This window comes from Pochonia chlamydosporia, chromosome 5 (genome assembly GCF_001653235.2).
Source record: "Pochonia chlamydosporia 170 chromosome 5, whole genome shotgun sequence".
NCBI lineage: Eukaryota > Fungi > Ascomycota > Sordariomycetes > Hypocreales > Clavicipitaceae > Pochonia > Pochonia chlamydosporia.
Genome location: NC_035794.1, coordinates 876,521 through 889,246, shown reverse-complemented (window position 1 = coordinate 889,246; position 12,726 = coordinate 876,521). Strand labels below are relative to the sequence as shown.

Sequence of the window (12,726 nt, the reverse complement as noted above, 5' to 3'; positions counted from 1 at the left end):
TAGGGAGAGTTGTTCATTGAGGCCGTTCGTTCATATACAGAAGTAAAAAACAAAAGGGGGCAGATGGGAATGTGCAGTTTGCCTATCGTTAATGTCTACATGATTATGGGAAGCAGACTTTACATGAGTATCAGGTCACATTGGGAAATCGTGGTCGGATAAATAGAGCAAAACAATTTCAATTACAGCTTATGGTAGTTTGGCGCAACAGAAGTGTCTCAAAAGGAAACGTTTGCCTTGTTTACAAATGGCGATGAACTAGTGCGCCAATCAATATGTCACTGACTTCCTTAGCTGTTGATCAAGTCAATGTATGGAGTAAAATAGCAGCAGAGGCGGGCAAAGCTTGGTCCCCACATGTCACCGAAAGAGTGTGATTATGTAAGGCCGGTCGCCTCAGAATGGCAGGTGTGGTCCGTGCACCCGCCCTCACATGACCCGGCCATGTTCAAGACGGCGTAGAATCGCAACAGCCATAAGCGCATCACCATTCAGTCCATCAGAATCTTTTTGCAATCGCGCGTGCCATCACCCTCAAACACTATCGCATCCCTCGAATAACGGGATTCTAGCGTCAATATAGCGACCCATATTTGTACTTGTATCGATACTACAATTTCCTACGATCTCTGTCGTCACGTCACGTTAATCCTCCCTTTGTCACGCTCGAAATCAACCCGACAAACACTTCTGTTTCCAGCTCACGGCCCGAACATCCGATTCCCAAAGGCCCAGCCGATATAACCCTGTTATTCTGTTCGAGGTTTTTGCTCTTTAGGTAGCCCGGGGGCTCTCAATCTTGGTTCATGCGACGCTCCGAAGGGATTTAGGTCATTTGGCCGGTCGCCGTGGACGGGAGTCCCAGAGAGCATGCGCTTCTTGCGCTAACCTCTGGAATATCCGGATTCAGGTTCCCATGATAGGTGGGATCGGTTATCTACGCCCCAGAAACACCACCGTCTGCCTGCAAAAGTTGTCAGGGGCGACGGCTGTGGAAAACTGTTCGCGGAGAGGCGGGCCGTTGGAGGAGGGTAAATGCCCGGCGTCATCACAATGGAGTCGAGCGGCCAAAATGGCACGCGCACCGATCATGATAGGGATTCTATCATGAACGGTGTCAATGGTGCCAATGGCACTCCTCAGTATGCGAACGTTTCCAAAGAGAAAGCCTCTGCTGCTGCAACGACGGATGGCTCTGCGAAAGCTATCAACGGCAACGACGGATCGCGGCCGCAGGAACCGAACCAGAACGGAGAGTCCAGTCAAAGTCGAAATCGAATGAACGACCTTCCCGATGAAATCGTACACATCACACAGGGATTTGTTCCCTTATCACTTCTTCTAACTCGCCTTGCCCAAACTTCACACAATGCCCTTCAAGAAAAAATTGCCGAGCTGACTAAGATGCCAGTGCCCGCGGCAGCAGCAAACGGCAGTTCTTCGTATTCTTCTAGCGGGCCGGATGATAGCTCTGCAGACAACTTGAGAAAAAAGGGGAACCTGGTCAACTTTGCCCAGGAGTGGCACGGGAAATGGCTAAAAGCCCTTGTCATTACCGACTGGAGCAGGAAATCTCACCTGGTCAGCAAACTCATTGATCTCAAGTTTCACATCGACCAGCAAAGGATACTCTACGACGGGGCTCTCGACTTCATGGTCAATGTGAAGCGGGACTTGACGTTTGCTCGTATGCCGAGCCCTGACTTAAAAACTGCTCTCCAAGTCCTTTCTACAGGGAGTGCCCCCTGGATGCCTGATGTAAGTGTGACTGACACGTTTGACGGTGATGATCTTACAAACAGATGCTAAATTGACGTCGATAGCTTGGATATATCGAACCACCCGCCTTAACGCCCGAAACTCAGCTGAAGTGGATGAACGAACTGAACACCTTATTATCATTAAGACTCAACTTAGAAGACTTCGATAAGATTCCGTATCATTTTCGAAACTACGAAATTGCCTCTGGACGAGTTACTTTTAGAGTCGAGGGCGAGTTCGAGGTTGACCTGACCATCGCCGACGAGGACTTTGAAAAGCAGTTTTGGTTCATCGATTTCCGATACGCATTTACACCAGCAGCTTCTTCGATTTCGGAATCATTACGAACCCACTTGGAAAACTGCGTTAACGATGTTCTCGGAAAAGAAGGCTTACTTGGATGCTATCAATTTCTGCATGAGCTTGTTTTGACGACCAAGATCAATGAACTCAAACGACAAGCCTTGCAGCTGAGTCGCACCTCTTGGACGGGCACGCTAAATGTGGAACCTCTAAACCGAGCGCTTTCAATCCAATACTGGACGGGACGGTCGACAACGATGGGTTCGAAGAGCTGGATTTTGGTTGCTGTCAATAGTAACCGCACACAAAACGGCAAAGAGAACGCATCATCAACAAGTCAACTGGTGGCAAAGTGGTATCGAGATAATAAGGAGGTGACGGAAGTGGAACTTGAGTTGAACGTAAATGAACTGTCGGCGGAAACGCTGCTGACGAATGTCATTGCTCGACACATTGAACATATCCTCGCCAGCATCCACGACAAGCTTTTAACAACATCACGATTCAAGAATCACGAAGCCAGCATGACTCTACGGATATCAAAAACAGACCCGGCGTTTTCTGTCTTGACGACTCAAGTGGGATATAACGGGGAAGCTTCGGTGTTGCTAGAACCCATGACAGGAGCATTTGCCTTGAAACCACCGTCAAGGTTTACTATTCAACCAGAGCACCAGCTGAATAATGGCAAAAGCCCCGCCGAGGATGGTCTCAACTGTTTGGAAGCGCTTCGGTGTGCAATCTTGGAGGACGAGTTGCACCGTCGGGCGACACTGATGGGATGGTTCGTTCGAAAACCGGCCATGTCGGCAGAAGAGTTGAAGTCGGCAACCAAGGTACGGGATTGGACTCGCGCCATCTGGTTACAAAAGGATGGTTGGGGCTCAAGCTGGTTTGTGGTTGTTGTGCTGGGCCTGAATGGCGACGAGTGGTGGCTACTTGAGTCGTAAGTTTCCGTTTACTCCTGCTTCTGTTTTCTCTGCATCCCGTTGCTGAAGGGAAACTAATGTTCGCGTACAGGAATGCCAACAAATCATTGAGGTTCCAAGCCAGAATACCACTCAACGGCGGCTATCCTGATTTGTCGGATTTCTTCTGGCAGAATCTGGCATTCTTTACGACGGGAGTTATTTCGCAATCGGTCGATTTGAGAGAGCTGCATCGACGACAGATCAAGTGTAGGTCAAGTGCAACTGCCAAATTGTCCCTCTCGCGAAAGGTTCGATTGCCATCCACAGAGGTGGAGCTTTCTGCCTTGTTTCCGTCGATGGTATTTGATAAGAGCAAATCGGAAGAGGACACAACGTCGAATAACGATGAACAACTTGATCACATGCATCTTCTCTCACTTATCCAGCGAGCCTCAGGTGCTGCCCTGGTGCGAAAGAAGGCATGGGCAGAAAACATTGTCCATGTCACGTTTAAGGGAATTCGAGGTTTCTCAACGCTCGAAAATGCAACTGACGAGGGACCCCAGGATGGGCCCCAGGAGAAAGAACTTATTTGCACATCAGAAGCTATTCTAAGGGTTAGAAGGCCTTCGAAATTCGCTTCACTGGACGGCCTCGCAGATCGTGACGTGTCTTACGATCCGAGCCGAGGCGAGTTCGCGCTGCGCATCCAACGCGCAGTTGGAAAACCGATACTCAGCGCACTCAAGTCGCAAATCAAGGCTATTGACCGATTCGTCAACTTTTTGGAGGCCTTAGACAGCGCCAAAGGCACCATCACAACCGAGTCGGTAACTTTACGGCAAATCACGTTTTTCTACAATGAACCAAAGGACCACGAGACTAGCGCCCAGGAAGAGGCCGCAACTGAAGAACCACCCAAGCGCTGGCGTGTTGTTCTCGACCTCTCCAAGGACGACATTGATATCGAAATCGAGAAGGGTAATCCCCATCTGCGAGTACTCGATCTAATGAGACAGCTGGTCAACAGCGACGGTGGCATCGGCGCCTTGATGGCCTGGCTGCCCGCATCATTACCCGCCCTCCAGGCCATTGACAAGATGGAGACGGAATGGGAGCCAATCCAGGCTTCCGGGCAAGGCCGTCTCGTCTTCTCCATGAAGACAATCGCCTGGATGAGCATTGAATACACCATTAACTCGGATGAAAAGACGCTCACGAAACCGGTCCGCTTAGAAGTAAAGATGGAGCCTCGCCGCTGCCAAGCATGGTGGCACGTCTGGCGATCCGACGCCGAATCAACCGCCCAGGACGCCATTTCCGCAGCCTTGCAACCGATCTGGAACAAAAAAGGCGACAATTGGCTCGGCCTGTCCACAGGGGCGGCTGGTCGTCCTCATGGCGGCGTCGTGAAGATGCTATTAGCTGTGGATGAAGCTATTCGGGGGACTGTAACTAATGAATCTAGCGGGACACAGGACACCGACGTAGTTGTCCTGGATTAGACGTAATAGGGCGGGCACACGTAGAGGCGGCTTTGTGTTATTTGCGATGCGAGCCTGTGGGTCTTTTTTTCTCTCGCCGTCTGGTTTTTTGTATGCTACGCTTAATGATACCTCGATATAAAATGGGAGGCGGAGTTGGAATACCATGCTATATTTGGGGCTAGGTAGCTGAATATAGCGCAGCGATTACTGTATTTGAGTCTGGTGCAAGTGGTTTGATATTCTAAGGTGAAACGTGTCTGACATTGCGGACCGGTACATGACTTGTTGACTGTCACAGGCCAACGTGCTCTGGTTTCATTTTCATGTACCTAAGACCCTCCAGTCTTGTCTGGAGACATCCATGTTGTGGACAATCTGGAAAGTTCAAACTTGACCCAGTCACTCCCCAACAGAAGAACTTCAATCAGCAGCTCAAATGGCTCAAATCCATCCATCAACTTTGTCCACTTCATATTTTGGCTGCACCAACCCTGCTCAAAGCTGCACAAGGCGTTGGGCCATCGCCCAGCCTCACTTCCCGCCTGACTTGCATAATGAGGGTGGCCAGCTGACATGACGGATATCCCAACTCATCAGAATGACCACAACTTTGATATCAGGCATCATCATTCTTGTGCTGTTGAACTCCTCCTCCTATGGCCGAGCTTGATCCCCGACAATATACCATTGCCTGGATAGCAGTGCTGGAGGTTGAGGCAATCGCTGCATCTTGCATGCTAGACAACCAGCATGTTGGTCGATTCTCTCTCAGTCGTGGTGACGATTACGTCTTTCTCCCGGGTGACATTTTTGGGCACAATGTCATTATAGCTACACTTCCCGCCGGTCAAGAATATGGCACAAGCTCTGCCGCTGCACTTGCCAGCCAGGTGAAGAAGTTCTTCCCTAATCTTTGGTTCGGCTTGCTCGTTGGAGTGGCGGCTGGTCTTCCTACACCAGGTCGCGATATCCGACTTGGCGATGTTTTGGTGGCCTTGCCTGAGGGCGACAGTGCGGATGAGCGCAAGGATAAAGACTGGCAGTCGTACGCCGCAGCTATGGCAGCTGCCTATGCAAAAGCGATTATGGCCCAGATTGGATGTCGAATCGGATACAGCCAGACAACTCCTTCAAATATTGAAGGCCAGCGGATCAAAACCGGGTCGCCTACTGCTCTGGAGAAAGCCGACGACTGGATACGGAATGAACGCTACACATCGGAGAGGTTGAAAATTGAACGACTATCCGGAGCGGCTTTACCGATAGAACAGTGCTATATTGACCTCGCCATTGTCGCTCAAGATACACATCAGGGGAAGGGAACAATCCTGAGGATCACCACGAACTCGCGTCTTCCTCCAGAGAAGGTCATAGCAATGGATGACATGTTCCAGTTTCAATTGGCCAAACTCTTTGACCAGCGCAGCGGCCATGACGGCCGCATGATTCAACCAAGAAGAATACTAATCCGAGGGTGCGCCGGAGTACGCAAGACCACTCTATGTAAAAAGATTGTCCACGATTTCATTCTCGGCACGCAGATGGAGTTATATAACTTGTGGACAAAATTATTTGACCGTGTGCTTTGGGTACCTCTGAGAAATCTTACGGGGCAACAAGAGGTGGGTTACAACCTGAACAAATTGCTATATCGTGAGTACTTCTCTGAGTGTGTGGAAGGCGAGAAGCTTGCCAAGGAGCTGAGTTCGGATTGCCTGGAGAGGTAATACATAAATTACCGTCGTTACTCCAAGACATACATAAGGATGTAAGAGAGCTGCACGTTCGGGTCTTGGGCGCCAAACCCGGTCTTCTTTGACGAGACTTGCAAGTCGGCGCGAGAAGTGCTACTATGGCTGAAGAGTCGAGACAGACATGTCCTGCTGGTCGCCGTTTCTTTCTTGGATCAGCAGAATCACCTACCTGAAAGTGTTATTCTGGAAATCGTGGCTTGTGCTATGGATGGGGACGCAAGCATCCGACCAGCCGCCCTGAAATGCCTTTGCGAGCGGCCCTTGTCTGATGAAGCGGTACCGGACATGACCGCGTTGCTCAAAAATGCGGCCACTGGCATTCGGCTAGCCGTATTGGAAGCCGTGAGGGGACGAGTATGGTGCAATAAACCATTTCAGGATGTAGTCTCACTGTTCAAAGACGAAGACTCGAACGTCCGACGAGCCGCCGTCAATGCCCTGAACGTTACGGTCTTCCGTTTCGACGAAATGCTGAGCGAGGTGGCCTCACTGCTTAGAGACAAGTACAGTCGTGTTAGGAGAGCCGCATTTATCTTGCTATGTCGAACATCTGGCTTGCCTGATCGATTAATTAGGGAAATATCGTCACGGGACGAGAATAGCCATATCTGGAACGCAGCTAGTGAAGTTGAACCCTGCAACCTCGAGGCTGAGCTACGCTTGGCTGCAATCCAAGAAGTAGCGCGGAGCCTCGGAAATGAATTGTTCTCAGATAGGGTCAGGGTTCTTCAATTACTGACTGAATTGCCCGAGTTGCCGAATGATGTGATTCAAAAGATGGTGAAACTTCTTGAAGACAGGGAGAATGTCGTACGACATCAAGCCTGGGTTTCCTTGGAAAGGCATCCGGAATCATGCCAAGTTCTTTTCAGTGGTCCTTTTGCCGCACAGTTCTACAAGCACTTACTCCGTCGAAGTTATTTTGAGCAGTATATTTTATACTTCGACCATGGCAGTCTCTGCGCTGGTACCGCAGGAGATGTCAGGAGATTTCCCGCTCCGAACTGGCAGGATATCCTGGTCAGGATTGGCGATTTCCGGATGCAGTTGCCATCAGAATTCCACAAGTGCATATGCATCTGTGGCCGCGGCAAGCTTAGTCGATATGGGTTGACAGGAAACAAAAATTGGGGTTGGTGCTTCGCTGAAAAAAACCGCGATGCAAGATGTCTGTACACGATCGCTTCAAACGCGGTGTATCCATGATTTGTCTATGGTATAAGCGGAATAAACCAACCCAGCCTCAATGTAATGTACACGTCCACCTTTTTATTTCCGATGCCGCCCCGCCTCTTCAAGCTCGTTCCCTATTTTGCTCCAACTGTCTGAACCTCCTGACGGGGATTTTGGAAATCGGCACGCCCACAAATGGTTCTGGAAACTCTAAACTCTCTAGGCCAGTGGTATACCAGCCCCCTTCGCCAACAGTCTGCTTTGCAATATCGTATCCCGCGCGGATAGCACCCATTGCGCCAATCTTGCTATACGATCCGCCCGCCACTGCTAACTTTCCGTGAAACTCGTCCCGTAGCTGTTGATCAACCTGCATCATGCGATCATTGTGGCCGACATAGTGCTGTGGAATGCATTCCTTGGCGAACCGGGACACCGCAAAGCACGGCGTATCAGCGGGGATGCCGAGATGTCGCTCCAGGAGAGACTTGGCCTGCTCAATGGCATCTGATTCCGATGGCGGAGGGGCACCCGAGTCGTAGTAATGACCGCCCATTAGGACGAACAGTTTGGTGCCTTCTGGTTCGTCGGGAGACGCCGCACCACCGACGTCAGAGTCGTAAAAGACACCGAGGGCTCGCTCGGTGTTGTGCTCCCTGCTGACGGAGCGAGGGATCAGGTAGCCGAAACCAGGGGGCTTCATGTGCTTCTTGGGATACCACATGTTGACAGTCATGATGGAGACGGAGTGTGTTTCCGCCAGGCTGGGGAGCTTGGAGCCAGTGATGCTGGCGAGGTCCTGGCTGGCAATGGTGGAGATGACGCGGTCGTAGGAGGAGGTGGTCTTGTCTTCGAGGTGTTGCTGGTCTTCGTCTGCCCAGTTGCCTGTCGTGATCTGCGGGCTGTTAGCATCATCAACTTGTACTACCGCGTAGCAAAACAAAACAAACAAAAATAACGTACATTGACCTTTTCCGTCTCCGCATCATAACTTATATCGCGCACTGGAATCCCCTTCCGAATCTCAACATTCGGCGTCCCCTCCAACGCATCCGCCAGCGCCCTAGGCAAGCTATCCATTCCCTCCTTACCGAAATGCAACAACGCCCCCTTTGCCTTTAACGCCATCCTCCGAATCTGCGGATCCTGTGACAACTCACTCATAAACGTCTGCTCCCTCATCGTCATCTGTCTCAAGTCCGAGCCCATACTAGGCAGATAATACGCCCAGTAGAAGCGATCAAACACCGATCTGGCACTCAACCTGTCGATATCACCACCGTATATACCGTGTATCATGGCCGACGCAACATTCTCCGCCACAGCTCTACTCCCGCTGATTTCGTACAGCCACTCCGACACGGACATGTCCTTGAGCGGAACGGCGCGGCTCCTCATCCGCCGAAGTAAGAAGCCCAGACCTCCCCATAGCGATTGTAGGAAGAGCGGCTCGCGGAAGAATTCGGCGAAACTCCCTGCGGGGGGAAGCGTGACCAGATGGTCTGGGTAGTAGATGTAGCGAGGTTGGTCGGGTGGTGTGACGACTTTGAGTCCCAAATCGAGAGCCTACACTATTAGCTTCTCCCTCCTCTGTCGTAGGGGGGTTCGTGTCTTACCAGGTCGTAGAGGACGAGGTCGTCAAATTTCCATGTACTCAGGTGATTTGACGAGAGGGTGCGCGGGCCTCTCTCAAAGCTAACTGTGCCTTTTGTGCCGTCCACATCCACGGGCAGACGGTCCGTTCGAATCCACCCTCCTAGACGGGACGTTCCTTCGTAGAGGGTGATTTTTGCGGTCGGAGGGAGCTGTTTGGCGAGGTAGTATGCCGTCGTGAGGCCGGTGAGGCCGCCGCCCAGAACGGCAATGTCGTTTTGCGATGTAGAGGTAGAGGTTGCGAGGTGGCGGGCGAGAGTGAGGCGGCGGAGGGAGCGGGTGCGGATGGCGGATGAGAGGGAGAGGAGGGCCATGGCAGAGTCTTTTGCTCGTTTGCGAGCCATGGTGATTCGGGGAGCTTAAGGAGCTTCAATTGATCATGTTGAGTGGTGGGTCGATGGTGATGGGTTGGAGATGAAGGTGAGGTGATTGCTTGTGTGACGTCTTTGGCTTGCATGTGGAGGAACGAGGGTCTGCTCCACTTGCCGTCAGCGTCGACGGGGCATAATTACATGCAGACATGTGCGACATGATACTTGCACAATTGGCGCGCAACATTCACGTTGACGGTAGGCAAATATTTGTAGACAGCGACAGAGAAAATGTAAATTCTATTGTTTGTTCCATCCCTTCCGCTCCTGCTCCTCCTTGGCGGCGCATTGCTTTCATGAGCTACGCGCCAGCAAGTCCACATACACCCCTAATCCATACTCGTCCTCTTCCATCCCAGCAATTTTCTCTGCTGCCCTCTCAAGACGATGAGATATTCGTGAAAATCCTCGCCACCCCGAAACATTAAAACGCCTTCCATGCCCTTTCATCGTGACAGAAACATACGTCGATCAATAATGTACATGACCTTCAAGCCCCATACTCTGGACTAATCGCCCAGCCCTCTTCTTGTTTCCTTGGACTGGCGACACAACACTCCGGCGTCACTTTGCCTCCTCCTCCACTTGGGTGTCATTTTTCTTTTATTTTCAGAAAACAAACGTCATGACTCCCTCTTTGAGGCTCCCCTCACTCATCCGATGACCTCAGCGTCCTGCGCCGCTTGGTCCGTCGTCATGTCGTCAGGCCTCACAAGCTCTGTCTCGCCGTTGTCGTTTACGAATTTCCGGTCGCTCACATGGTCCTTGGTGCCCGACTCTGCAGTCCAGACCTTGTCTTTAAACCCGCCTTGCTGGCCCTCTTCGTGCGCAAAAGCACAAGTCGGGTTCATGCAAGGATTGAACTTGCACTTTGTCTTGACGTGAGTGAACTTGCAGCCCTCGGTGGTGCAGTTGGCACCGTTGCGGCATAGAGGCATCGATGGATGTCTGAATGGGCATCGCGGATTTTGGCAATTGGGGAAGAACTTGCAGTCCTGTTCGCCCTGGTGCGCAAGCTTGGTGGCTGGCGATGGGTGTCGGCCTACGCATTTTCTGTTCTTGCAAGCAGCCCCAAAACTGCACACATCGGTGACATCCACCGTTACGCCGGGAGGCGCAACCGGGGACTGGTGAGCAAATTTGCACTCCCTGTTTGTGCAGTGCAGGTTGTATTTGCACACGGTATCGTCGGGGTTGGGAGGGTTGCGCTTGTCGCCAGACATTTCGACATCTTCGCCTCCCTCGGTATTCTCTCTTGAGCCGTCGGCGTTGGCTTGTTGATTATGTTGATTTCCTCTTCGCTGGTGAGGGTTTTGAACCCTGTCGAACAGTGATTTGCCACGGCGCTGGTTTCCAAACCCCCTATTGTTGTTTGCTCCTCCGCTCATCAACTGTTGTGACAACTGAAACATCATCTGGTTTTGCTGCTCCATCATGGCCATGATGTCCATCTCGCTTGGCTGTTGCCCGTTCATCATCCACGCGCCATTCTGGGGACCTGCGGCTAAACCGGCCTGGAGGTTTGCGGCGCGGTTGCCGCGTTGCATCCGCCCTTGTGCATTTCTGGGACCGGACGGTGGAGTTCGGCCATGAGTGTTAATTCTCTCGTTACCGTTACCTCGAACCCTGTGAAGTGCGTTGTCGCCAGTTCGGTCCATGGCTTTTGACATGTGGCCAAGCATACGTTTCTCTCGGTTGCCTCTGAAGTTTCCATTTCGCATCGATCGTGGTCCAGTGGGACTGTATATATATTCAGGTTAGGTGTCTGTGAATCATCATACACAAAGGTTGTGTGAACAGAGTTGGGACACTCTACTTACGCATTCAATTCTGACACATCATTGGTGTTCATATCGGTGTCCATTTCTCCTCCCTGTGCCATTTCTTGTGATGCGCCATTCATGGTATCACCACCAGCAGAGTTGCCACCGTTCAATTGGCTGTTCAGGAGACCAACTTGCTCAAAGAGCCATCTGGAAAACGCATGGACTGTGGGATCATCGGCTGGAAGATCAAGTAAATCGTTGGATAAGTCTGCGGCAATCTGATCTTGGCTTTTTCCGTTGACGAGCATAAGGACAATGTACTCGGACAGCGACGCAGAGTCATCGGAGCCAGTGCCCCATCCAACTTCGATAAGCTTGGGTTTGATCGCGGCGTCGAGCGCATCCGCAAGAGGGGTGCCCAAGCTAACCTCGACTGACATGCTGGGCGACGTAATTGCGTGAAGAAGATTGGAATGTGTTGTAGAGGTGAAGGGTGAAGGTAAAAACGTCGTTGCGATACGCCGGTGGCGTCGTCAACCCAATGAGTCTGGACGCGTCCAGCAGGCTCCTTCCGTTGTTTAAATACCTTCGATCTGTCGGTAAATTTTCGTGAACGAGTCGCGCGGAAGACTTCAATACAGTGAGATCTCCGACTGTTCACGCGGCGGCGTAGACTATTGCAGAACAAATACTGATCACGGCGTGCGTATGAGGTTCGATGTCGCCGTCACGACCGGGATGGCCCTCAAAGTCGAGGCAAGCTTGGAACGAAAAAATATGGGTCTTGTGATTACTCACGTGACTTTCGTCTCCAGTTCGTGCCCGAGTTCGTTCGCTGTTGCCTGCCTGGGCATGAAGTATGACAATGACTGCCTTGTTCTGAATCAAGGATTCTGTGGTGCTTCTGCTCTAGCTGTGATGAATTCAGCTACTGTTCAGTCCGGGACACTAGCAATATCTAGATGCATCTGTGATTAGCAACCATGAACACCATTAATCTGGTCACGTGTGACCTTGGTCATCATCCTGGGTTGGATCGGGTGTGGGGGGGATGAAAGGGGTGCCACCAATGCAGTGTGTTCAGATGAGAGCCTCTTTGGACGAGACGAACTGAATCGAATCCGACACTTTGCAAGCACTTCACCACTCATGCACGCACTTAAAAAGTTGTTGATGATCAGTTGCATTATAGTACCATCGCCACTTAGTTATTGTTCTTGCATTGTTTCCTTTGCTCTGTCGAGTCAAACTCTGCCGCACTGAATTACATTTGGGTTTACTGTTTCAACGGGTTGGGTAATGCTACCCTACAACAAAGACATTCCTTTTTTGTGTTGCGTTCAGGTCCCATTCGATGATAGCCATCATGGCCACATGCTGCCTGTGCGACAACCCCAGTTGATGTTGGAGCCTTGGATGTGTCTTGGCAATTCATCCCTCACCTGTCAGGGGTAGAGCTTCCTCCCCTGTGTTACCCATCATGCACACACTCGTGAATGCCGTGATACCCAAAGACGACTCAACACAACTGTCAAACGGTCCCTCCA

At 51.3% G+C, this 12,726-nt stretch overlaps 4 protein-coding genes across 4 annotated transcripts; 2 read left to right on the top strand and 2 right to left on the bottom strand.

The window, feature by feature from the left end:
• Window positions 1-1,053: 1,053 nt before the first annotated feature.
• VFPPC_05565 (mediator-RNA polymerase II transcription subunit 14) lies at window positions 1,054-4,480 on the top strand (the record flags this gene model as incomplete). The annotated part of the gene is made up of 3 exons (XM_018284739.1): window positions 1,054-1,758; window positions 1,824-3,010; window positions 3,085-4,480. The coding sequence occupies 3 exons, from the start codon at window positions 1,054-1,056 to the stop codon at window positions 4,478-4,480; spliced, it is 3,288 nt and encodes a 1,095-aa protein (XP_018141574.1).
• Window positions 4,481-6,420: 1,940 nt separating this feature from the next.
• On the top strand, window positions 6,421-7,422 carry VFPPC_05564 (Pfs, NACHT and WD domain-containing protein; the record flags this gene model as incomplete). The annotated part of the gene is made up of 1 exon (XM_018284738.2): window positions 6,421-7,422. One exon carries the CDS (start codon window positions 6,421-6,423, stop codon window positions 7,420-7,422), a length of 1,002 nt encoding a protein of 333 aa, XP_018141573.2.
• An 88-nt stretch (window positions 7,423-7,510) lies between these two features.
• On the bottom strand, window positions 7,511-9,386 carry VFPPC_05563 (protoporphyrinogen oxidase; the record flags this gene model as incomplete). Its single annotated transcript, XM_022428464.1, has 3 exons — window positions 7,511-8,284; window positions 8,353-8,955; window positions 9,006-9,386. The coding sequence occupies 3 exons, from the start codon at window positions 9,384-9,386 to the stop codon at window positions 7,511-7,513; spliced, it is 1,758 nt and encodes a 585-aa protein (XP_022284264.1).
• Window positions 9,387-10,066: 680 nt separating this feature from the next.
• Window positions 10,067-11,619, bottom strand: VFPPC_05562 (nuclear polyadenylated rna-binding protein; the record flags this gene model as incomplete). Its single annotated transcript, XM_018284736.1, has 2 exons — window positions 10,067-11,153; window positions 11,234-11,619. The coding sequence occupies 2 exons, from the start codon at window positions 11,617-11,619 to the stop codon at window positions 10,067-10,069; spliced, it is 1,473 nt and encodes a 490-aa protein (XP_018141571.1).
• Between the last annotated feature and the right edge of the window lie 1,107 nt (window positions 11,620-12,726).